At 46.0% G+C, this 25352-nt stretch overlaps 1 protein-coding gene across 4 annotated transcripts; it reads right to left on the reverse strand.

Annotated features, from left to right (window-relative positions):
• Positions 1 to 582: 582 nt before the first annotated feature.
• USP18 (ubiquitin specific peptidase 18) lies at positions 583 to 17748 on the reverse strand. Of its 4 annotated transcripts, none has more exons than XM_029204204.1 (10): positions 17639 to 17748; positions 16392 to 16488; positions 14774 to 14919; positions 9593 to 9672; positions 9184 to 9330; positions 8733 to 8828; positions 8130 to 8297; positions 3612 to 3743; positions 3098 to 3147; positions 583 to 1215 (listed from the first exon to the last, which is right to left on the reverse strand). In XM_029204204.1, exons 1-10 carry the CDS (start codon positions 17643 to 17645, stop codon positions 1170 to 1172), a joined length of 969 nt encoding a protein of 322 aa, XP_029060037.1. In that variant the 5' UTR covers positions 17646 to 17748; the 3' UTR covers positions 583 to 1169. The 4 variants fall into 4 exon arrangements, with proteins under 4 accessions (XP_029060037.1, XP_029060038.1, XP_029060040.1 ...); XM_029204205.1 differs by having other exon boundaries at positions 9184 to 9326; positions 9589 to 9672; XM_029204206.1 differs by lacking the exon at positions 3612 to 3743 and having other exon boundaries at positions 1041 to 1215.
• Between the last annotated feature and the right edge of the window lie 7604 nt (positions 17749 to 25352).

Consider the following 25352-nt stretch of genomic DNA (forward strand, 5'->3'; position numbering starts at 1 on the left):
AAACCTGGAGCAAGTTGTTAAACATGTGAAGGACTCAGTCACTTCATCTGTAAGACGGGGCTGTCCACATACTCACCTCCCAGGTTGGTACGGATTCTCCCGGGACCCCCCCTCACCATCCATGTTCTTCCTCTAACGTGGTTCCAGAGACTGTGAACGCCCTTCCACCCACTCTGCCATCCTGTCTCTAATCCATGTCGCCAGCCCTGGCAAATCCATTTTACGAAAACACCACTAACTGTTCCTTTCCTTTTTGAACCCTTTCCAAAAAAAAAAGAAATTCCTCATTACTTATTAAATTAAACCCAAACTTCTGAGGCTAGATCAAGACCTTCTACATTCTGAGCCCCACTTCCCTTCCATCCAGGTGTGTGGATGACCTTTGGACCTTGAACCTTGCCCTTTCAAGCATGCCACTGGGTATTCTTCTCCCTGTAAACTAACTGTCGTCACTCTAAGCCCCATTTCAGCCTTCAGGCTCCTCCCATGGCCCCCAAACAGGAGAAATTTCACTTTCCTTTGAATTCCTGTAGCACTAACCCTTAGTATAACCCCCATTAAACTAAAAACTCCTTTTGAGAGAAAGAACTTTATTCATTATTGTGTCTGGCACACCATCTCATGGAGAGTAGGTGATCAATACATATTTGCCAAATAAATGAATAACAATTACAAAGCACTTGAGTTTTATGTAATTGATACAGGTTCTAAAATTTTTTAAATTATAAACAGAAATGATATACAGTCAGTACCAACCAGTACAGTAACCTTAGCTGTAAAATATGGAAATAGTTCCCTACCACTGCCCCTTGCCACCTGACTGCTCCTTGCTACCAGTGCTGGCCTGGTTTCTACTCCCCTGGGAGCCCCTGGGCTCCACAATCTCCCAGCTAAAGGACCACCACCTTGTACAGCAGGAGTACTCCAGACCTGATGCAGCCATGGGGCCAGGGTCCACTGGTGGAAGTATCCACTCTGACTGATCCAAACCTGCACAGTGTCACTGTTAAGTATTTTGATAACCACCACTGATAATAAATAAAGTTTAATTAAACAATTTCAAAACAGTGCCTCTCCTCACTGCAGAATATCTTAAAAGAGTCTGCAGATCCAGGAACAGAAAAGGAAAATGATACTCTGTAGGTCTCTGAAGGTTTAGGGTACATCCATTAGGACTCAATCTTCACGTAAACCAGAAGATATGCAGTTTCCCGCCTAGGAAGAAAACAATTGCAACAGCGTCACAGAAATGAAACATTCATAGTTAATTAATACATTATTAATTCACGATAGGACACCCGTCAGAAAACTTTCCAGGTTATTGGATCAAGTCTTCATATCCATCAACTTAGAGGGGACAAAACTGGTGACCTGGGAAAATAACTATTATTAAGCTGCTAGTTAACGTCTCAATCAGGGGTTGACAAACTATGAGCCTGTGAGCCATATCCAACCCTGTTTTTGCAAATAAACATAACTGGAACAAACCCACGCTTATTCACCCACGTATCATCTGTGGCTGCTTTTGTGCTGCAGAGGCAGAGTTGAGGAGTTGCGACAGAGACTTTGTGTCCCAGAGGCTGAAACATTCACTCTCTGGCCTTTTACAGAGAAAGTCTGCCAAATCCTGATCTAAATGATGGGTTATTGGGACCTCCCTGGTGGTCCAGTAGTTAAGAATCCACCTTCCACACAGCGGTTAAGAATCCGCCTGCCAGTGCAGGGGACATGGGTTTGAGCCCTGGTCCGGGAAGATCCCACGTGTCACGGAGCAACTAAGCCCGTGCACCACAACTACTGAGCCCACGTGCCACAACTACTGAAGCCTGCGCGCCTAGAGCCCATGCTCTGAAACAAGAGACGTCACCACGATGAGAAGTCCGTGCACCGCAATGAAGAGTAGCCCCTGCTCGCCACAACTAGAGAAAGCCCATGGGCAGCAAGGAAGATCCAATGCAGCCAAAAATAAAAGTAATTAATTTAAAAAAAAAAAAGAATCCGCTTTCCAATGCAGGGGACATGGGTTCGATCCCTGGTCAGATAACTAAGATCCCGCATGTCGCAGGGCAACTAAGCCTACACGCTGCAACTGCTGAGCCCGCATGCTCTGGAGCCTGCACGCCGCAACTAGAAAGAAGCCCGTGCGCTGCAATGAAAATCCCTCGTGCCACAACTAAGACCCCATGCAGCCAAATAAATAAATAAATATTTTTTAAAAAAATAATAATAATGGGGGATCACTGACAACCAAAAGGTGACAAAGAGTGGGCATCTAAGGAGATGCTTAGAAGAAAAGGAAGAGAAGACAAAAGGTACAAGGTGGAGGCGGGGAGGATTCCAAGCACGAATTTCACCTAATTCATTAGTTTCCAAGTGAAGGCCTACGTGTGCAGCTGGGGTCATCCCGCACATCATGCTTAGTGTACAATGTCACCTCTAAGCTTAGCAGGAAAAACTTACAAAGTCTCTGCTTTACCTTCACCCAGCTTTTTTCTCTCCAGCTTCCCCTCTGTAGTTATTGATTTTTAACAATTTAGTTATTGTTATTTACTACATGCAAGCCACTGTACCAGACAAAGAAGGAGGAAAAGAGTGATCTTTGCCTCCAAAAAGTTCATGGTTAATGTGAAAGAATGTTATGTAGGCGAACACTTACAGAGCAGTGGGATCCTTGCTGTAAAGGAGGTGAGCTCCAAATGCAGGGAAAGCATCTGAGAAGCTCCTACAAACCTGCCTGGATGCTGCTGGGAAGCCTTTACAGAGCAGGTGGGCACGAGCAGAAGTACTGAAGCATGAGAGGGGGGTTGCCACAGTGACAAATTAGGAAAAGGCAGCACAGGCCGGGAACAGCCCGCGCAAAGCCACGCACAGCGTGATATTTGGGAGCCACTTATACATCAGTACTGTTGGAGTCTAAACTGCAGGAAGAGCAGTGTGGTGGGTGGTACTGAAAGATGAGGCTGAGCAGTATTCACTAGGGGGCCATCCAAAGGCGAGTGGCAGCTGAGTCCAAGAGCGTTTCATAGAGCATCTAGCACCCTATACTGCTCAGGGTGTGTGAGCGCGTTGGGACCCCACCACCCCAGTGCTCTCTCACCAGCGGTAGCTGTGATCTCCATAGGTACACTGGACGTCTTCCCAGGACACCTGGAAGCACACAGACAGACAAGGTGAAGCGGCCCTCCCTCACTCACCCAGACAAACCCACCCCCATTACACCCATGACCTGGATCACCTAGTGACAGGTGCCGTGGGTATGAAGTTTCTTTAGTACACTGTCCCTCTGTTTAAACTTGGTGTTGATGAGCCAAGATTTTCTAACTCTTTCTGACTCTTCTTGCTTTCAGTAAGCTTCCCCCAGAGCATGAGGCTACAGGGCACTGAGCCTAGAATCCCAAAAACCTAGACACTGAGCTAAGTGGAGTAGCAGAACGCTGTAAACCAGACAGGGACTCCATGCAGAAAAGGGCTTCAAAGCCCACGAAAGGCCACACACACAGAGAACAGGACCACAGCGTGTCTGGGCCTTGAAGGTCCATCTAGTCCTGGCTCAGAACTTATTAGAGGTGCAGAATCCAGGGCAAGAGGCAATTCTGGAGGATGTTTCTCACCCAGCAAACGTTGGAGTCATTGAAGCAGAACCATTTTCCATTCACAGAACTCCGGACATAAGCACAGTAGTGACCAAAGTCAGCCTTCCCCACATGGGCAATCACAGCGAAGAGTTCATACTGTCCCCCACGCTGAAGGACACAAGGACAAAGAGAGCCCCATCATCCCTCCTCTTCTGACCCTCGTCTAGGAGGAGGAAACTACTTCATCGTGCCTTTGCTCATTCAGTGCCTTTCTCTGCCAGGCACTGGTGCTTCCAGGGCACTAGAAAACTGTCTTTGACCTCAAGACTCACAACTAATTATGCCAGAGCTGTAATCCCATGTTTTATACCAGATGCATTTATTTGGAGGTAAATTTGGGAAGAACCACTTTTTGCTCCAAAAAGGAGAAGGAATGACCTGCTGAGGAAAGCTCCCAGAGAAGACGTGCTTGAACTGACCCTGAAGGGTCATCGTGGCACACGCGTGATGGAGTATGGACCAGGAACTGTGGCTGCCCGGTGGGAACAGAACAGTGCACCCGGAAATGCAGCTGGGGGTGCTGGGAGCCATGGGATTAACGTCCACAAAGGCCAAGTCAGGAATCAGAACTTTATCCCGAGCAGCGGGAGCCGTCGGAAGGCTTTACGCAGGGGAGCAACATCATCGGATTTGTGTTTGAGAAACACTGAAATAACGTGGTGTGGAAAATGGACTGAGAGTTCAAGTGAGGCAGAGCCAATGGGACAAGTTAGGGAACCACGATGGCACGAGGAAGAAGTGTTGAGAGCCCAGCCATTAACCCCGGGATCAGCCAGTAAACGATAATAAGCATTATTAACACAGCAATTACTAGCTGACTGCCAGCACCTGGCCAAGTCTTCCCATGCATTGTTCCATTTAACATCCACAGCAAACCTGTAAACTGGGTGCCAGCATAAATCCTACTTTGCAGACGTGGAATCTGAGCTCAGGGAGCAGAGTAATTTACTCAAGGGTCAGAGCTCATAAAGAGAAGAGGTGGGAGTTTAACCCAGGCCTGCCCGGCTTCGAAGCCCAAGCTCTCGACCCCTATACTGAGGAAGTGAGGGTGAACGCAGAGACGAGGGGACAGATTTGTGCAAAGTTAAGGAAAAATAATAAGTCCTTTGCAACTGATGGATATGGTGGTGGGGGAGCAAGTAGGGGGCACTACAAGGATGAACCCCAGATTTTTGGCTTGGAAATTAGGAAGATGCTGCTGCTATAAGGTCACACATGGAACAGAGGTGTCTGGGGATGAAGACAGTGCATTTGGGGACCGTGTGACAGCACTGAGTAGGAGGTGGACACACTGTTTGGAGGTCAAGAGTGAGACCTGAGCAGGAGACAGGGACTGGAAGTCTTCAGTTTGAGGTGATTGAAACCATGAGAATTAATGAGATGACATTCAAAAAATGGGAAGAAAAAGGAATGGAATTAAAACTAAATACCAATAAAAATGGGCAGGAAAGGATCCAGCAATGGAGAAAGAAACCCCAGGAGAGAGGCCTAGAGTAGGCAGACTTTGAAGGAGAATAGGATCAATAACAGAATATCACAAAAAGATCAAGTAAGGGAAAGACCAAAAAGTATTCACTAGGTTTGGCAGTAAGTCTTTCTACTCCCTCAAATCTTAGCAAGTCAAGATAAGAGAGAATTCTCTGTGAAAAGACAACAGTGGCAAGAGAGAGAGTTTTCACTGATTGTGAGCAAGATCTCCACGTGAGTTGGGAAAATTGTACTTGTTTTCTCAACACAGTCAAATAATATCCCTAACCTGAGACTTTGAAACAAGATCATGAAGGGGACAGGATGAGGGTAGGACAAACGAAGCTTAGTCCTCCAAAAGGGAGGGCTAAAATCATTCTCTATTCTCACGTGGGGATGTTACACTGGATTTTTTTTTTACATCTTTATTGCAGTATAATTGCTTTACAATGGTGTGTTAGTTGCTGCTGTATAACAAAGTGAATCAGCTATACGTAAACATATATCCCCATATCCCCTCCCTCTTGCGTCTCCCTCCCACCCTCCCTATCCCACCCCTCTAGGTGGTCACAAAGCACCAACCTGATCTCCCTGTGCTATGCGGCTGCTTCCCACTAGCTATCTATTTTATATTTGGTAGTGTGTATATATGTCAGTGCCACTCTCTCACTTCGTCCCAGCTTACTCTTCCCCCTCCCCGTGTCCTCAAGTCCATTCTCTACGTCTGACTCTTTATTCCTGTCCTGACCCTAGGTTCATCAGCACCTTATTTTTTTTTTTAGATTCCATATATATGTGTCAGCATACGATATTTGTTTTTCTCTTTCTGACTTACTTCACTCTGTACGCCAAGACTCTAGGTCCATCCACCTCACTACAAATAACTCAATTTCATTTCTTTTTATGGCTGAGTAATATTCCATTGTATACATGTGCCCCATCTTCTTTATCCATTCATCTGTCGATGGACACTTAGCTTGCTTCCATGTCCTGGCTATTGTAAATAGTGCTGCAGTGAACATTGTGGTACGTGACTCTTTTTGAATTATGGTTTTCTCAGGCTATCTGCCCAGTAGTGGGATTTCCGGGTCATATGGTAGTTCTATTTTTAGCTTTTTAAGGAACCTCCATACAGTTCTCCATAGTGGCTGTATCAATTTACATTCCCAACAGTGCAAGAGGGTTCCCTTTTCTCCACACCCTCTCCAGCATTTGTTGCTTGTAGATTTTTTGATGATGGTCATTCTGACTGGTGTGAGGTGATACCTCATTGTGGTTTTGATTTTCATTTCTCTAATGATTAGTGATGTTGAGCATCCTTTCATGTATTTGTTGGCGATCTGTATGTCTTCTTTGGAGAAATGTCTATTTAGGTCTTCTGCCCATTTTTGGATTGGGTTGTTGTTTTTTTTGATATTGAGCTGCATGAGCTGCTTGTATATTTTAGAGATTAATCCTTTGTCAGTTGCTTCATTTACAAATATTTTCTCCCATTCAGAGGGTTGTCTTTTTGTCTTGTTTATGGTTTCCTTTGCTGTGCAAAAAGTGCAGGGCAATCTCTGGATCTAACTCTCAGTTCACGAGAAATACCAGGGCTAGAGGAGTATGTTAAATAAGACCCGCCAGCCAATTCTGGATATACATTTAAAAAAACCTTCAAGCAAATAAATTTCAAGGAAAAGAAAAGGAGGAGAAGCATCAAAGAAACTTAACCTGAAGAAGAAAGAAAGGCAAGGGGGAGGGAGGGAGGAAACAAAGGTAAGCAAATACAAGTGTAGACTTTATTTGGCTCTAGATTCAAACAAAGCAAACAACTTACAGGACAGTCAGGGAAATCCAAATATTTACCGGCTATTAGAGGATATTAAAGAATCATAAGATGGACTTGGTCATGTTTGGAAAAAGAGTGCTTATTCTTTAGAGAGACATAATGAAATGCTTACAAATGACATGTATGGTGTCTGGGATTTGCGTCAAAATCATCCAGTAGAGGTTTGGAGAGAGAAGAGGATGGGGTGCAGGTGAAGCAAGAGTGGCCATGAGTTAGGTAACTGTTTAAGCCGTTGGTGGATGTGGAGATTCATTCTATAATTCCTCACAAGTCTTTTCAAGAGGAAAAAAAATTTTAAGATATATTTCATTAGGTAGGCTGTGCAAGTGGAAATAAGGAAACTAGAAGGAAAGAAACTGAGAATCCTATGAAATGTACATGCCCTGAACAGGGAAAGAGACACTATAACACGCTGTCAGGCCTCAATGTTTAAAAAGCCATAGTTCTAGAGCATGGATAGTAAACCGCCCAGTGGAACAAAACAGAAAGTCCACAAATGGACTCACATCTGTATAGGAATAAATGTAGCATTTTAAACCTATGGAGAAAAGACATTTATGTCACTTTTTTCTCAGAATTTCCCAATAATTCATTAGCTCAAGACAATTGAATCCAACTTGACTCTGAATCAATTTGGCCCAACGTGCTGGCTGCTTTCTTATTATCCCCAAGGTAAGCATAAGCTGCCGGAAGTAGAACGTTAGGCTGGGGCTCTATTTAAAACCCAGGGTGCTGTGGTTACCTGTAGCTACGTAAGCACTGCACATCCTATTTAAAAGGAATGTTCTGACTTATGGGTTCCTTCCCTCATTGCTGTGAGGTAGATGAGTACAAATCCAATCATCAGAAATAAAGTCTTTTGAATCTTAAAAGAAATGCAACGGCCAACAGCAAATGTTGGTGGCAATGTGAGGCTAACAGCCCATCACTGTTATTCGAGAGACTCGGGTTCCCATCATTAAACTCCTTTTTTGAAAAACAAGTGTTTCTCGAGTGTATGAATATGTTTCTATGAATCATACCAAGCCATTGGTGACCGTCCCTCCCTCTGTGTCCCGACCTCGGCCACCGGAGAAGAGAAGGATGCTCAAAATGCATCTCTGGTAATCTTGATGCCAATCATCTAAGGGGAGGGAAGACAAACAAAGGACGGGGTGTCTTACGTGGGGGGTGGAAGGGACACGAGGGGCCCTCACCTGCTCCTCAGCAGCGCAGGGCTCTCCCTCCATCTCAAGGAGCTTATTTAGATCCAAGTTCTGGGGGAAACACAGTGAGTGGCAGATTTTTTCTGTCCGCAGATTTTTGCTGGAGAAACGCATGAGGTGGATGGTCAATGTCTGGGGCAGGTGGGTCAGTGTCAAGACCTGGAAAAACCAAAGTCACCATGGAGACGAGTCCCAGGCACTTGAAACAGGTTGATTCCGAGAAACACCAGGGCCGATGGTATGTTCTTCTTCCAGAAAAGAAGGGAGCGGAATGGAATCACACGGTAAGGGCCCTGCCTGCTGGATCTGCTGGGCCTCCCACAGAAGGCTCAAGAAGCCCAGGGCTCCGCCCAGGAACCCAGGGGAACTACGGGGTCTGCTCCCCTCCCAGGGGAGTCTGGCCCTGAGGGGAAAACAGCCCCCGCTCTTGTGCCTTCCCCCGTCCGTCTCAGTGATGGGGTCCGAGGAGCGTACCCACAGCCCTGGAAGTCACAAGCCCCAGGATCCCCAGCCTGAAGGGATTCCCTCCCTCAGTGGGAGGCCCCCAAGGGGAACCCCAGACGGGCCAGAAGCACCCGGTTTGGGAGCAAGTACCTGCTTCCAGCAGGTCTTCTTCTCACAGTTCCCACAGAAGCACTTGTCCTCGCTGGACAGCTCCCTGGGCTGGAAGAAACAGCGGAGGGCGTCCTCCTGTCCCAGGGGAGCAAGGGAAAGGCAAGGTTATTACCTTCTGGGTACAACCCCTCACCCTGCCGATGAGCTTAAGCTTCTCTCCTCATTTTCCCCAGGTCCCCTAACATCCACCCCAGCGTGGTACATGTGCCAGGGTCTCAGGAAAGACCTACGTTTTGGAGGAAGCAGTGAGGATAAGGGGCCGTAGGAGGAGAAACGTTTTTTCCCCGCAAATGAAAGGAGAACTTAGCCAGAGCCATGCAAAGGAAGCGGAAATGATTTTTTAAAAGCCAAGGGTGGATTAAAGAAGGAAGGGGGCACCAGAAGCTCTGGGCTGTGTGGGAACAGAAAACTCCCCACAAGGACCCCTCACCAGTGTTTTCAGGGGCTTTGAATCCATGTCGAAAAGAGAGACAGGGAGGGTCAGCATGCTGCTGCTTCTGTCACTCTCCATGGTACATCCAAGGCAAACGAGGGACTCCCTCACGCGAATGGCATAGAGGGCCTGCAGCCTCGCTACCTGCAAAAGGGAGGGGGAGGAGGATGAAGGTGCAGAGAAAGCCGCGAGTAAGCAGGTCCGGCCAAGCTCCAGCGCTGGAGCCACCGCACACAGCTCCGGAAGGGCAGCCGCTCTCCGCTCGCTCACAAAGGCGTAGAGAAATCACAGCAACTGCACTATGCAATCGTGATAAGCATTTTACATGCATTTCCCCTTTCAATCCTCTCTACACATCACATGGACAGCATCTTCACCTTCTGAGCTCTCTCGTTCTAGGACTTACCAAGTCCACATCTGTGATTTGGTCTTTAATCAGGTTCCAGACTGTGAGGTAGAGCTGGGCAGCATCATGCTGGACAAACACTGGCCAAAGAGAAAAGTAACGCCCAGGGTGAGGACCCAGGGACACCTGTCCTGCCCTCCTGCCCCAGCTACCTAGATGCATGCGAACACTCGTCACGTTGCCTTTCCCCGCTTTCAGGCTAAGTTTCCACAGGATGTTCGGTCATAAAAATGAAAGATAAGCTTGGTATTGATTTTGAGAACTCCTTTTAAAACTCAAAGTCCAGCCCCACTGCATCACACAAGTCTTCTGTCCTCTGAGTTGCCACCCACCCCTGCTGGCCTCCGCTGGGGAACCCAGCTACACAAAACCAATAGTCAGTGGTGGATTCTCTATGTCCCTGCCAAGCCTCCAACTGGACTCATGTGGCCACTGACTTCTCTATGCCTCTCCGTATTTTCTTTATTCACTCCCCTTAAAATTGAGCAGTTTCCCAACACTAATACCTGACCCAGGTCTTCCCCAAAGGTGTACGGGAGAACAAGAAGGGAAATAACCTTCTCAGTGACAGAGGGTGCTAGCGGAGAGGAAGCAGGAATAAGCCATGAATCCTACACACGCGAACATCAGGCTACAAGCGGTGCACAGGGGTGAATGAATCCATGTTCCCGAGTTGCAAAGACGTTGCAAGAAAAGGTATTAAACATTCATATCTGCCATCTCAACACCATTTCCTCCATGATACTTATCACAATCTGTACTTAATGTTTTGGGGTTGTATTTTGTTTTGGCCTGTGTCTCTCCTCTAAACTGTCAGCTCCATGGAGGCAAATACTCTGTCAGTCTAATTCCCTTACCAGCTCAGTAACTGGCACATAATAGGTGAACATTACATATTAGTTGAATGGTTAATTAATCCACATTCCAAGCTAATAATCCCAAACTGTAGACAAGCAGCCTGGTAGCAGGCTGCACTGATGCAGTCTCCAGGGAATTATTTTCAGAAGGCTGTCCACCACACAGGACATAAAGGGAGTCGCGTCAGCTTGCCACATAGAGCCACCTTGCCACATCTGACCATCCCAGAACCAGGAGTCCCGATTCATCTAAGAAATACAGGGATGCTTGCCCAACCCATAACTTCCTTCACACCTGCTACGTGCAAGGCATTGCAGAGGCCAGAGAAAGTTCCTATCCCCAAGAAACCTATAGTCTAGTGGGAGGCAAGTATCCATGTACTCACAATTCAAAGAAGAATTTAGGGCCTTCCCTGGTGGCACGGTGGTTAAGAATCCACCTGCCAATGCAGGGAACACGGGTTCGAGCCCTGGTCCGGGAAGATCCCACATGCCGTGGAGCAACTAAACATGTGTGCCACAACTACTGAGCCCACGTGCCACAACTACTGAAGCCCGCATGCCTAGAGCCCGTGCTCCGCAACAAGAGAAGCCACCACAATGAGAAGCCCGCGCACCACAAGGAAGAGTAGCCCCCGCTCACCGCAACTAGAGAAAGCCCGCACACAGGAACGAAGACCCAACTCAGCCAAAAAAAAAATAATAATAATAAATAAATTTATTTTTTTAAAAAAAAGAAGAAGAATGAGAAAAATTCCCCAGGTGTACAAACTGCTATGGAAAGCTAAAGAAAGGTGACATACAACTAGGACAGTGGAGTGCGGGTCTCTGTAAAAGCAGGATGCCTGCTTTCACCACTTCTATTCAACACAGTACTGGAAGTTCTAGCCAGAGCAATTAGATAAGAAAAGAAATAAAATGCATCCAAATTGGAAAGGAAGAAGTAAAATTACCACTGTTTGCAGATGATATAATCTCATATGTTAAAAGACTCCACGAAACAAAGCTTTTAGATCTAATAAATGAAATTAAAAATATGATACAAAATCAACACACAAAAGTCAATTGTATTTCTATACATACATGAACAATAAACAATTTGAAAATGAAATAACACAAACAAATCCATCTATAATAGCTTCAAAAACAATAAAATACTTAGGAATTAACTTAACCAAATTGGTAAAAGAGTTGTATTATGAAAACTACAAAACACTGCTGAAAGAAATTAAAGAAGTCATAAATAAATGGAAACACATTCCATGTACATGGACTAGAATATTTAATATTATTTAAAAGTCAATACTACCCAAAGCAATCTACATATTCAATGCAATCCCTAACAATATCCCAATAAGATATTTGCTGAAATAGAAAAACTCATCATAAAATTCATATAGAATCTTAAGGGACCCCAAAATGTCAAAACAATTCTGAAAAAGAATAACAAACTAGAGGACTCACACTTTCTCATTTCAAAACTTACTACACAGCTATAGTAATCAAAACAGTGTGGTACTGGCATAAGGACAGACATACAGATTGATGCAATAGAATAAAGAGTCCAGAAATGAATCCTCACATGTATGGTCCAATAATTTTTGACAAGGGAGCCAAGAGTATACAGTCGGGAAAGGATAGTCTCTTCAACAAATGATGCTGGGGAAACTGGATATCCACATGTAAAGAAATGAAGTTGAACACTTCTAACTGCATATACAAAAATTAATTCAAAACAGATGAAGGACCTAAATGTAAGGCCCTAAACAATAAAATGCTTAGAAGAACACATAGGACAAAAGCACATGACCTTGGATTTGGCAATGACTTCTTGGATGTGACACCAAAGGCACAGGTAACAAAAGAAAACATAGAAAACTTCAACTTCATGAAAATTTTTAAAATGTATGCATCAAAAGACAGTATCCCCAGAGTAAAAAGGCACCCCACAGAATGAGAGAATATATTTGCAAAGCATATATCTGATAAGGGATTAACATCCAGAATATATAGAACTTTTAAACTCAACAACAAAAATAACCCAATTCAAAAATGGGCAAAGAACTGGAATAGATATTTTTCCAAAGAAGACATACAAATGGCAGTAAGCACATGAAAAGATGCCCAGCATCACTAATCATTAGGGAAATACAAATCAAAACTACAATGAAGGGCTTCCCTGGTGGCGCAGTGGTTGAGAGTCTGCCTGCCGACGCAGGGAACGTGGGTTCGTGCCCTGGTCCGGGAAGATCCCACATGCCGCGGAGCGGCTGGGCCCGTGAGCCATGGCTGCTGAGCCTGCGCGTCCGGAGCCTGTGCTCCGCAACGGGAGAGGCCACAACAGTGAGAGGCCCGCGTACCACAAAAAAAAAAAAAAAAAACTACAATGAAATACTACCTCACAGCCCTTGCAGCTACTTCAGACCCCCTGCAGCTCTCTCCAAGGATGGCACAGTTATCGAGGTCGTGGACCCCAGCAGCCTGAGCCAATGAGATATCACACCCACCCAGACCCAGAGCCACCACAAGCCTCACACCACTACACCTGGATCACAGCACACCCCAGCTGCAGGTGAAGGTCCTTCTTAGCAAAGTCCCTACACAAGTCTACAGGGATCATGGACAATCAGGGAAACATGATACCACCAAAAGAAACAGTAAACTTCCAGTAACTGAAACCAAAGAAATGGAGATACCAAATTGTCTGAAAAATAATTCTAAATAATTGTTCTAAAGATGCTCGGAGAGCTACCAGAGAACACAGATTAACAATTTAAATAAATCAGGAAAACAATACAAGAAAAACAGAAGTTCAACAAAGAGATAGAGAACATAAAAAAGAACCAAAGGGCAATTTTGGAGCTAAAGAATATTGAACTGAAGAATTCAACAGAGAGCTTCAAAAGCAGACTGGACCAAGCAGAAGGAATCAGTGAACTAGAAGGCAGGTCATTTGAAACTGTCCAGTCAAAGGAGCAAAAAGACTGAGAAGGATTGAAGAAAGTCTATGGGACTCCATTAAGAGAAACAACCTACACTTCAATGGAGTCCCAGAAGAAGAGAGGGGAAAGGGGGCCGAAAACTCATCTAAAGAAATAGTGGCTGCAACTTCCCAAATCTGGGGAGAGATTTAGATATTGAAGTTCATGAAGCTCACTGGTCCCCAAACATATTCCCTTTGAACAGATGTTCTCCAAGACACATCATAATACTGTCAAAAATAATGTCGAAAATCAAAGACAAAGAGAGATCTTAAAAGCAAGAGACAGGAAGTTTATCACCTACAAGGGAACCCTCATAAGACTATCAGCACATTTCTCAGCACAAACCTTACAGACCATGGGAAAGTGGGATGATAGGGCAAGCGATGAAAGGGACAACTGCTGATAAAGAAAACTGTATCCAGCAACACGGTCCTTCAGAAATGAAGGAGAGACAAAGGCTTTCCAGACAAAGAAACACTGAGAGCTCATCACCACTAGACCTGCCTTACAAGGACAGCTGAGAGGAGTTCGTCAAGCTGAAATGAAAGGATGCTTGTTGTAACAAGGAAAGAGGCTGAATCAATTCAGTGGGAAAAGAGTAGTATTTTCAACAAATGGTGCTGGAACACTTGGATGCCCACATGCAGGAGAATGAAGTTGGACTCCTATCTCACACCATTCACAAAATTTAGCTCTAAGTGAAACATGGATCTAATGTAAGAGCTAAAAGTATAAAACCTAGAAGAAAACAAAGGAGAATGACTGCTAATGGGTATGGGGTTTCTTTGGGGGGTGATGAAAATTTGCTAAATTTAGATTGTGGTGATAATTGCACAACTCTGTGAAATACTAAAAACCTCTGAATTGTACATTTTTAATTGACTGAATTTTATAGTATGTGATGTATATTTCATTAAGGCTGTTAAAAAAAAAACTAAGCTATTTAAGAGTTTCCTTTTGTAGAACATGGTTTCTCCTTATGAATCCTTTATTCTGTTTCCCTAGAATCCTTTACCTGCAGTTGAATCAGCTTTGAGGAGACTCTTAGGCTTACTTACTCCACTGGGAGGCAGAAAAAGAGTGAGTGTGGAAGTAATACATGCATAGATAACATCAGTGCTGCACCTGGAAGATGGGGGTTCCTTAAGATATCTCACATCCACACACGTGCCTCCGACACAAGGGTTTCCTTCCTGTTCACTCACTGAGCCTCAGTCCCCCTCCTCTCCTCTCCTCTCCTCTCCTCTGCTGCCCCCTCCCGTGTCCCCTCCCCCTCGCGCTCCCCTCCCTCTCAGAGCACCAGGCCAGGAGTCCGAGCTCCTGGAGGAGGACCGCCTTACGTGGTACACTGTACATCTGGAGACAGTAGGCCAGCCCCATGGGTCGCACCGCTTTCTCCCGGCTGTCCTGCATCTTCTCCAGCAGCAAGAGCAGCTGGAAGGGGACACTTCTCCTCTGCTCCGCAGCTCCCCTTGGCACTGTCATCCTGCCGAGTGAGAACAGCCACGAACCTCCCTGTCCCCACGGTTCCCAGTGCCGGGGGCACACCACAATCACATGGGAGAACTTTCAAAAATCTCACGTCCAGGCCACTCTGCAGACTAACTACATCAGAATTTCAGGGGGGGGGGGCCCCAGTTACCAGGATTTTTAAGTTTCCTAGATGATTTAGACATATAGACAAGGTTGAAGAGCTACCGTGTTAGCAAATCAGCTATAGGGGAGTATCCTCTCGAGAGGGGAATCAGCACAGCTGCGGCCTCACCCCTCTCCCCACTCTGCACGGCAGTCACACCAAAACGAACGGCAGGTGCAGTAGGTCCTGCACCCACAGCAAAATGGCCAGTCTGAAGTTCTCCAAAGGCCAAAAGCAAGTATGACCTAGGCCCTGGGAAGGACACATAAAGGAATGGCAGTGTATCTTGGCAATGGTTTGTTTAATCACTGGCATCTCTCAACTGCCCATGCCCATGGAAGGGGAAAAGGAGAAAGCAAAAGGCAGAAAAGAATGAGTGATAAAGTTTATGTATGTGAACATATACATATGGGCGTGGTGCTTGAGTTCCCAAGGAAATTTGCCTGTCAGTCCTGGCGGAGTCTCAGCATGTCTCTGCAGAACAGGTTGAGAAGAAAGAAGGGTTCTCGGGCTTCCCTGGTGGCACAGTGGTTAAGAATCCGCCTGCCAACGCAGGGGACACAGGTTCGAGCCCTGGCCGGGAAGATCCCACATGCCGCGGAGCAGCTAAGCCTGTGCACCACAACTACTGAGCCTGTGCTCTGAAGCCCGCAAGCCACAACTACTGACCCTGCACGCCACAATTACTGAAGCCTGTGCGCCTAGAGCCCGTGCTCCGCAACAAGAGAAGCCACTGCAACAAGAAGCCCGCGCACCGCAACAAAGAGTAGCTCCCACTCGCCGCAACTAGAGAAAGCCCGCGCACAGCAACGAAGACCCAGCGCAGCCAAAAATAAATAAAAATAAAATAAAATAAATTTTTAATCATTAAAAAAAAAAAAGAAAGAAGGGTTCTCACGATGTGTATACTGTGTGAGTGTGGATGTGTTTCATTTGAGAAAAATCAATAGACTCATAGACCTGCCCATTGATTAGACACTGGCAGAGTCCCCACTTCCTTTTAACCAAGTCAGTGGCTGCCAATCTGGCTACACTTTAGAATCACCTGGGGAATCTTTTGAAAAGTACGAATGCTTGGGCCCCACCCTAGACACCCACCTAGGCCCCAAGTGGAACCAAATATCTGGGGGTGGGATCAGCATTTACATTTTTTAAAAATCATCTTAGATGATTATAGTATATAGTCTAGATTGTGCAAAGCAAGATCTTTTCTCTGTTAGCTTTTGGAAGTAGACTTCTAAAAGTCCAAACCACTGTGAATAACTGAATAATTGAAAACATAAAATAATATACACATTTATCTGCCTGAACAATTGCCTTACCTCTTCAATATCTTGGTGAATTCCATGTTCATAACGAACACCTGGATCAGGGAGTTAAGGCAGCAGGTCTGCCCAACGTTGTGTAAACCGACCGGGCCTATGAAGAGCAGAGGGAAGATACTGAGGGAAGCCCTGCCACAGAATTCAACGAACACCAAACACTCCTCTAGACCCTCCTAAGGACATGAAATTCTATAAGGTACTCCCAGAGGCACAAAGAATTCACTAAGGAGCTTGGAAACAAATTGGAAAGGAGAGAGAAACACAAGCCTCTGCAAAGTGAATTAGCAGCAGAAGTTTTAACAGTCTGTTAGGAAAAGAGAGGCCACAAGGAGGTGTATCACTCGTTGTCAAACTTAGAACCCAAGCAACAGTAAGAGCAAAGGAAGAGAAACCTTACAGACAGTGCATTGGGGAGAACTAGGGGCCCTGCCCACCCAAGCTGTCCCTACAGAGCTGGCTCACAGCGGGCATCTACGGGCTCAGGGGCGAGAGTCATCTCCCAGGCAATCTACTCTGGGCCCCGGGGGTAAGGCCCCTGCCCAGGCCCTACCAGGTGGTGGAAGGGAATCAGAAGAAAGCTCTGGGGGAGATCCACCTCATCTAAACTCACCTTGAGAGGCTGGAAACCACAAGGAACTTACGAGGATGTGAGAAAACCAAAAGGTAGTATTTCTCTGACCCACTAGCAACCAACCTCCCCTTTCCCACCCAACCTTGGGCTCCGCAGACCCCACAAAGTGTGTAATTTAAGAGGGAGAGAGTCCACTAATCTCAGAGCTCCCAGGGAAAGGGCTCTGGTGTACGAGCTGGGGCAGTAAGAACGTAAGAATCCGTGGTCAGCAGGAACCCAATCAGCAGAAGCACCTTGTCACCAGACACACTAGCACCCGGGGGAAGGCTGGGGGCCACGACATGCCAAGCACAAGATTAAAGCAGCTTCCACAACAACCTCATTATTCTTCCCGACAATCCTATGGGCTCAGGAGCATAATCATCCCCATTTCACAGATGCAGAAGTGGAGGCACAAAGAGCAGCAATCGTCAACCACAAAACTCTACAGTCCAGCGGACGAGCAAAGCATTTCTGTGCAGTCAAGAGAGAAGACTGGGGTTCTCGGCCCATTGGGAGCCCGGGCTCGGGGCTCCCTGTGTCTCTTCCCATTGCTGCTCCCGTCCTTCTCCTAATGGGCTTTGCTGAGAAACGCTGAGACAGCCAAGACCGGCCTAGGGACCCGGAACCATACCCATCATCAGTCACTCCAAGACCCCCGGACGGCAGCTGCAGGGCGTCTTCAGGACGGTGCGACCTCACTTCCGGGAAGAGCTCTCATGAGCCGGCCTTGGCCGGACCTCTGTGAAAACACACCGCAGAGGAAAGGATGAGAGAAGGGGAAGCATATCCATGTGATCAGTTCTGATCCCCAAGAGCCAGGCTCGGGGGGAGATCAGTGTCTGGGGAGACTGGCCCGCCAAGCTCTAGGGCGAGAAACGACAACTCAGTGAGACTCCGTCCCCTTGGTCCCTCATTCCCACTGTGTCCTCATTGGGACCCACGGCCCCAGCCTCTGCCCTGGGCTCTCTGTTCCGGCAAATGGTTCAACATTCACCAAGGGGTCCAGACCAAGACACCTGGGTCTCCCTGTTCCTCACTCCCAGGCCCTCCACTGCCTGAAGGCTGCTCAAAGCCCTCTCCTTGCTGTCCACACGCTGGCCCCAAGGAAGCCCGTCCTGGCTCCTGGGGAAGGGGCTGCTGTGAACACCCACACGTGTTGTACACAGGGCCGTTCAAGCAACTGGGGCTGGGAACAGCTATGTCTGCCTGTAGCGGGAGGTGGTGACCACACACACTCCGGCGGAACAGGAGCCCTTCCCCAGGCCACCGGGTGTTGGTGGTCGACAGCCCCCAGCTGAGGCCCCCTCCAGAATTCACCCCAGTGAAGAAAGCTGGCCCGGTCCCTATCCAGAGTCTGGGCGATGAGGGGGCCTAAGGGCCTTACCACCTGCCAGAAGGGTCACCCAGCCCCCGAGCTCCCCTTAGCATTGGCTGAAGCCTCTGTCACAAATTTTGGGAGTTCAAGTCCTCCGTTTGCCCACCCTGCTGTGCTCACCCTCTGGGTGTCGTTCCCAAGGGTGCTCCCCAGCAGACCTTCCCCATGCACAGCTCAGCTGGGACTACACCGTCAAAGGAGGGCAAATCAATGGCAGGGCCTTGAGTCTATTGAGCTTTCTCAGACAAAACCCACACACACAGGGTATAGAGACTTCTTCTCAACGGGCTCCACCAAGAAATGCTGAGACTCAGCCAGGACTGGCTGGCGAATGTCCTTGGGAACCCAAACACCACGCCCATATGTATATATTCACATACATAAACTTTCTGCCACATTCTTTTCTGCCCTGGGCTTTCTCCTTTTCCCTTGCATGGGCACAAGCAATTGAGAGAGGCCTGTAATCAAATATCCTTGTTATAATGTGAAATGGAAAAAGCAGTATATTTTCAACCGTTTCACAGTGATGCCTGATGTAGCAACAGAACATTGCAGAATATTCTGGCTGTCTGAAATTTTTTGCAGTTATAAAAAAACTGCAGTGAACATTTTTAGGTATAAAACCTTTTTCTACCTATGTGATTTTTCCTCAGGCAAACCAAAGGTCATGGACACAACAAAACTGCAGCTATAAACCAGGTCATGTTAACCAGAATCCAGTCTTCCTGGCAACACAGGCTTCAGCCTGTGAATTCTCCCCAGGTGTGTGGGAATCTCAGGAGGAGTCTCTTGTGTTTTGGAGCGAGGTCACAACCACCATACCCTGTCCCTACCTGCCCTGGAGTGCCCACTGGTGTCTGCAGGGCACTGCCCGACACAGCAATCCATGCACAAAGGTTCCCTCGTATCTACAAGCAGGGCCTTCACATGGAAGTGGGATACAAGCCCAGTCCTCCCACTGCCTCGTGCCTTTTCATTTCACCAAGTTCTTCAGCTTTGCGGGAAGCCATCTCTCCCCAGGGCTCAGGCCTGCCCCCGGGTCTAAGCTTGGGCACAACCCATGCTGTTTCTTCAATTGCTCCTCTGTCCCCGTGCAAATAAACCTGTGGCCTTCAGATACAACCAGACGCTAAATCAATGTCTAGGAGAGGGGCCTCCCTGGCGGTCCAGTGGTTAGGACTTCGCCTTCCAATGCAGGGGGTGCGGGTTCGATTCCTGGTCGGGGAGCTAAGACTCCACATGCCTCGCGGCCAAGAAACTAAAACATAAAACAGAAGCAATATTGCAACAAATTCAATAAGGACTTTAAAAATGGTCCACTTCAAAAAAAAATCTTTAAATATCTAGGAGATATTCTTTTTTTATATAAATTTATTTATTTATATTTTTATTTTTGGCTGCATTGGGTCTTTGTTGCTGAGCGTGGGCTTTCTCTAGTTGCGGTGAGCAGGGGCTACTCTTGGGCTACTCTTCGCTGTGGTGCACGGGCTTCTCATTGCGGTGGCTTCTCTTGCTGCGGAGCACAGGCTCTAGGCACACGGGCTTCAGTAGTTGTGGCACACGGGCTCAGTAGTTGTGGCTCGCGGGCTCTAGAGCGCAGGCTCAGTAATTGTGGCACATGGGTTTAGCTGTTCCATGGCACATGGGATCTTCCTGGACCAGGGCTCGAACTCGTGTCCCCTGCGTTGGCAGGTGGATTCTTAACCGCTGCGCCTCCAGGGAAGCCCTAGGACATATTCTTAAAAATATAATTACAAGGTCACAGTGTACGAAGTTTAAGGCTCTTAATATACGTAGCTAAATGACCTGCCCCCATCTGTACTCTAGCCAGTGGCTCAGAGGCCCGTCAGGATTCAGTGGTTTAATGAAGTGACCTAAGTTTACTGATATTCACGAGGGCAGGGTTCGTGGGAAAAGTGACTCTGGATCTGAGTTTATTAAAGAGGAAAGGGTATGGTTTAAAATAAGGGGCACCTTGAGGCAGGGCAGGTGTTATGCAAAAAAAGCCCAGGGGTCTGGGGGAGAAGGATGTGGGGAAGAGTGTGCAAAGGGCTGTGAGCAGACCTGCACAGGTGAACCCAAGCCAGGACTGGAATAAAATGTAGACATTCCAGAATTTTAGTTTTTATAAAAAGTAAGTGGTCACTAGTTGGTCAGGGAAGTGCAAACCTTGACCATAATGAGATACCATTTTACACTATTCAACCGGCAACAGTTAAGAATTCTGATGGAACCAAGTGTTGGAGGGGATGTAGATAAATAGGGTCTTTTATATACTACTAGGTGAGGGTGTAAAATGGTACAGTCGCTTGGGAAAACAACGTGGCATCATCTTGTAAAGTTAAACATTCAATTAACTTCAACCTAAAAATTCAAAAGAGGAATTCTTACATGTGTCCCTGGAGACATAAACAAGAATGTTCATAGCAGTGCTGTCTGTGCAGTAAAAACATGGAAACAATCCAAGCGCTCGACCCAAATGTCAGAAGAGCGGGTACGTGAGCTGTAATAAATTTACACAATGAAATAATATTCCTCAGTTGCACCTGAGTGAACATGTCACAATAGGGTGAATCTTAGAAACGCAATGTTGAGTCAAAAGGCAATTCTTAGAAGATAAGATCTAGTATTTCGTTTTGTAGATTCAAACTCAAGGAAAATGAGACACTACGCTATTTAGGCATCAACGTGCATGTGTGACAAGGATTTTTAAATGGATAATGAAGATCAAAAAGACCAGACCAAGGACTTCCCTGGTGGCACAGTGGTTACGACTCTGTGCTCCCAATGCAGGGGGCCCGGGTTCAATCCCTGGTCAGGGAACTAGATCCCACGTGCATGCTGCAGCTAAGGAGCCCGTGAGCTGCAACTAAGGAGCCCGCCTGCCGCAACTAAGACCTGGAGCAGCCACATAAATAATAAATAAATAAATATTAAAAAAACCAAAAAAAGACCAGGTCATTACCTCCAATGGACAGGCAGAGGGATGAGAGAAGTAGAGAGCATGTAATCGCCAGTAATGTTCTAGCTTGGGGGGAAGGGTTTCATAAGTGTTCATTTTATCATTAATTAGTTAATTAATTAATTGGAACTTGGAGTCAAGGCCAGTGGTCTGAGGCAAACAGACATGGTCTGATGCGGGTGTGGAGTCATTCTCTGCAAAGAGCACGCACAGAGCCCAGCAGTGAAGGCACAGCTAACTCAACTGCTGACAGATCTGAACCACAAATCACTTCCAGGACTTTTCCCAACAAGCTCAGTTTTAATTGACTAGAGAAGTTCTTAAGGCAGATGCCCTTAGATCTCTCTCTCCAGTGAGAAAAGCAGAAGCCAAACCAGGCATGGGAATGTCGGCACTGCCCCCTAGTGGATACATGGGAATGTCCCGGTGGACGTGGGCTGAAGACAGACTGCCAAGGCTGGGACCAAGTAAACAGACAGGAGCACACACTCAAGGACAGATAATAAAAGACCTAAAACGAAAACCCTGAATCATACCGAAAGACCAGTCGTTCCCACCTACTGCCAGAGCACTTAATGATAGTGGCATTGCATCCAAATGCATGCTAAACGTTGTATGAAGACTTACATTTTTCAGATGAAGTAGAAAAGTACCAAAGCGTGGCTTCACTTTATTATTATTATTCATCTGAGATCTGCTCCTTGGCCTCAGCCTTTGAAAGGCCATCCACCAAACGCCCACGTCAGTCCCCTTCTGGTGTCCCTGCGCTGGTACACAATCAAGTGATCACTTTGGTTACCACCCCATGTGACCAGTGTAACAGAAAGGGGGGGGGGGGGTCACTTGGATTAACTGTTAATATCTGAATATCCAGTTGCAAATGATCCACACAACTTAGGGTAGAAAATCTCATATATTGTACTTTGTATGTTGAGATATGAAAGCATAATTTTCACTGCAAAAGAAAGATGCTGCAACAGTGAATGGTCTGGGCCATCATATGCATAAAATTATTTTAAAATCTTAAAAAAGGAAAAGAAATTAATACATATAGTAAAGAGAGAGTAAGTTTGCTAAACAGTTTATAGAGGATATTATATCTTTTTTGGCTTACAACTTTATTAAATTTTAAAAGTAATTGAGAATAACAGAGTTAGACTGTATCAAGTCTAACAGAGTTAGACTTTGCAAAATTGTTTGGTATGCCAGCCTTCTCATAATATTAAACAAAATAATCTTTAAGAATTGTATTTAAATTTTAATTATTAATCCCAATTAAGCCATGAGTCTTTCAAGAAAAAAACCCTATTTGCAAATTCTTCACATCTTGTGAAGATGAATTAAAACCAGAACATCAACTTTACCACTTATCATGAGGAGGAAACACTCCAAACGTATCTACAAAAAAATCAATAATTAAATCATCATTCAATCCAGGTGTGATAAAGAATATACAAAATCTGAAAAGAACCAAAGCACCCAAAACACAGCTTGTTCTCACTAGTCAAACTTCAAAAACCACAGACTACACACGTGAATCAAGCACACTGCTCTTTGTAATGTTTGGTCTCCTTATGGAGGCTAAAAACTGTTGTTCAAATGATGGCTTTAGATTGTCACTCAGTTTAATAGTTGGAAATAAAACTCTCAACTTTTGACAGTTACCCAAACTATGAATCCTAGGGACAACATTGCTCTGGAAAATACATTCCTAAAAATAATTTTCCTGAATTATATTCCGCTGTGCGCACACACACACACACACACACACACAAAACAGTGATAGTTTTAAATGTGCTACTTCTATATCATGTATATCAGGCATCTGAACAGGCAGAAACAACCAGAGCCTCTTTTAAACAGAACAGTGGGTTAATGGTGAGTTCGGTCAGATTCTCTCCTTGCAAGTCTGATTGAAGAAATATCTATAGACTGGAAAACCAGTTTTTTAAATGTCAGTGCCATACAGTTGTCATCAACAGTGGAACAAAGAAGATGAAGGCTATGAATGGTTTGGGAATCACAGACTTTAGTCAGGGCTGACTTGGTGAGTACACAACCTGTGTAGCTGCCCAGACTTGCACTCAGAAGACCCCGGCTTGGTTTAATGCTCTCCTGTTGCAGTCCTGAAGTTCTTCACAATTGTTTAATAAGGACCCCCAAGTTTTTACTTTACTAGGGGACCTACAAGTTATGTAGACTGTCTTGTATATAGTGTTTTGTTCACATCCTTCAGTATGCGTACAGGAGGGTAATTACAGCACAGAAGAATGTAACAAGAAATCCTGGTCAGAGGAGAAAGACGGGGAGACGGTTTCATCATCCTTCATCCATCATCCTTTGGAATAGTCTCGTCAAGTACTTATGTGAGATGTTCAAACACTATGGGGTAGCAGACACTATGTGTTTAAAGGGCTACTAAGACAGTAACGACCATGGGGTTGGGGGCGGGGGAAGCCCTAATGCTGTAGTTTTCAGAACTTAGCACCTGCAGTTTGTTCACTAGAAACTACTGAAGTAACCACACTAAAAGTCTTCTTGAGAATCCAAATATTTCTCATGCGATAACTGCTGTAAGATCCTCCCGTTCTACAGTCCCAGTGATGTGCTGAAATTACTGTGCATTTAGGCAAAGGTGAGGGGCAAATGGCCTCAACTGTAACCAAACACTGAGTCGAACACTCAGCCCTTTAGTGTTCTGCCAAAAGGTGTAAAAGCTTTCCTGAATGCAGAGATTTTCAGTGTGTTTTCTCAATTAATGGCTACTAAGAGTTCAGTTCTTATCTGAAGCGGAGCTGGGTCCTCAATTTTTTTCTTTTGTTCTGCTAAAATATTGGCAACCACTGGTCCAGCATCTTGGAAGCAGGTAGGCAGGTCTCTGGACCTGCAGCAACAGCATCACCTGAAGTTTGTTAAAAAGGCAGGATTGGAATCTGCCTTTTGACGAAATTCCTAGGTGACCTACGCAAGCATTAAGGTTGAGAAGCTGTTCTAGACAAGCACTGACCAAGCTCAGGCTGCAGGGGACTGGCCCCCAGCATAGAGGATTTACTGCAGACCAGCTACCTTCAGGTCATTTCATGAAGACTGTTTTCAGTTCAGTCCCAGCGTTGCTCTCCCTAAAGGTGCATGATTCCCGGCTGCTTTATTTCCATTTAAGGGGTCACCAGTGAAGACCTCTTGGTGTTACTTGTGCAGAGAGATCTTTCAGTCCGGGTACACAGCAGCAGCCAGCTACTGGGAGTGGACACTGCCACAGCCAGCCTGGACGACCACTTGGCAACATGTACCGCAACCTTGAAAATGACCCCAGTGGACGCCTGTCATTTCTGCCAGCCCAGTGCCCCACCTTTTGGTAGCATACTCACCTCTTCTTTACAAACACTACCTCCACTTTCAGAATATGAGTACTGGGTGGAGCCCACACGCACAGTCTGGCTCAAAGGCCTGGCCACTCAGGGCCCAAGGTGACTGTTTCAGCAATGGTCACGTGACCCGCTCAGGGCTGATCATAAAACGCCCCTTTTTAAGGCGTTTTAAGCCAGAAGAACATAAATCAGACCATCTTTTCCACCACAGGAAGAAAAACCACCAGCCCAGGAAAAGAGCCAATGACACAAGCCTCACAGTGTTCTAAATCCAACCCATCATGGCAACGACAGATTCAGACCTCATTCTTAATCATTCGTGTGTGCTTCTCAAGTGATGGTAATGTGCTGGGCACACAGATTAGAACACTCCAGATGAAACCCATTTTCCCCTCTGCAAGCTCATCATTGTGTAAAAGTGCCCAAACTGTGCAACACATTTCTTTTTAGTGAAAATACAAAAAGCGGTTTCTTTTTTTTTTTTCAGTTCTTTGATAGTGATCCAAAAACCAGGATGGGTCTGTGCACCTGTATTAGTCCGATTTGGACGAGTACATTAGACCACCTGGATGTCTAGGCCTGAACCGTCCGCCTCACTCTCACAATATAACAGCAGAAAGAAATGTTTTAAATATTTGCC

Source organism: Monodon monoceros, unplaced genomic scaffold (genome assembly GCF_005190385.1).
Source record: "Monodon monoceros isolate NGI ecotype Baffin Bay Population unplaced genomic scaffold, NGI_Narwhal_1 Super_Scaffold_6, whole genome shotgun sequence".
Classification (NCBI taxonomy): Eukaryota; Metazoa; Chordata; class Mammalia; order Artiodactyla; family Monodontidae; genus Monodon; species Monodon monoceros.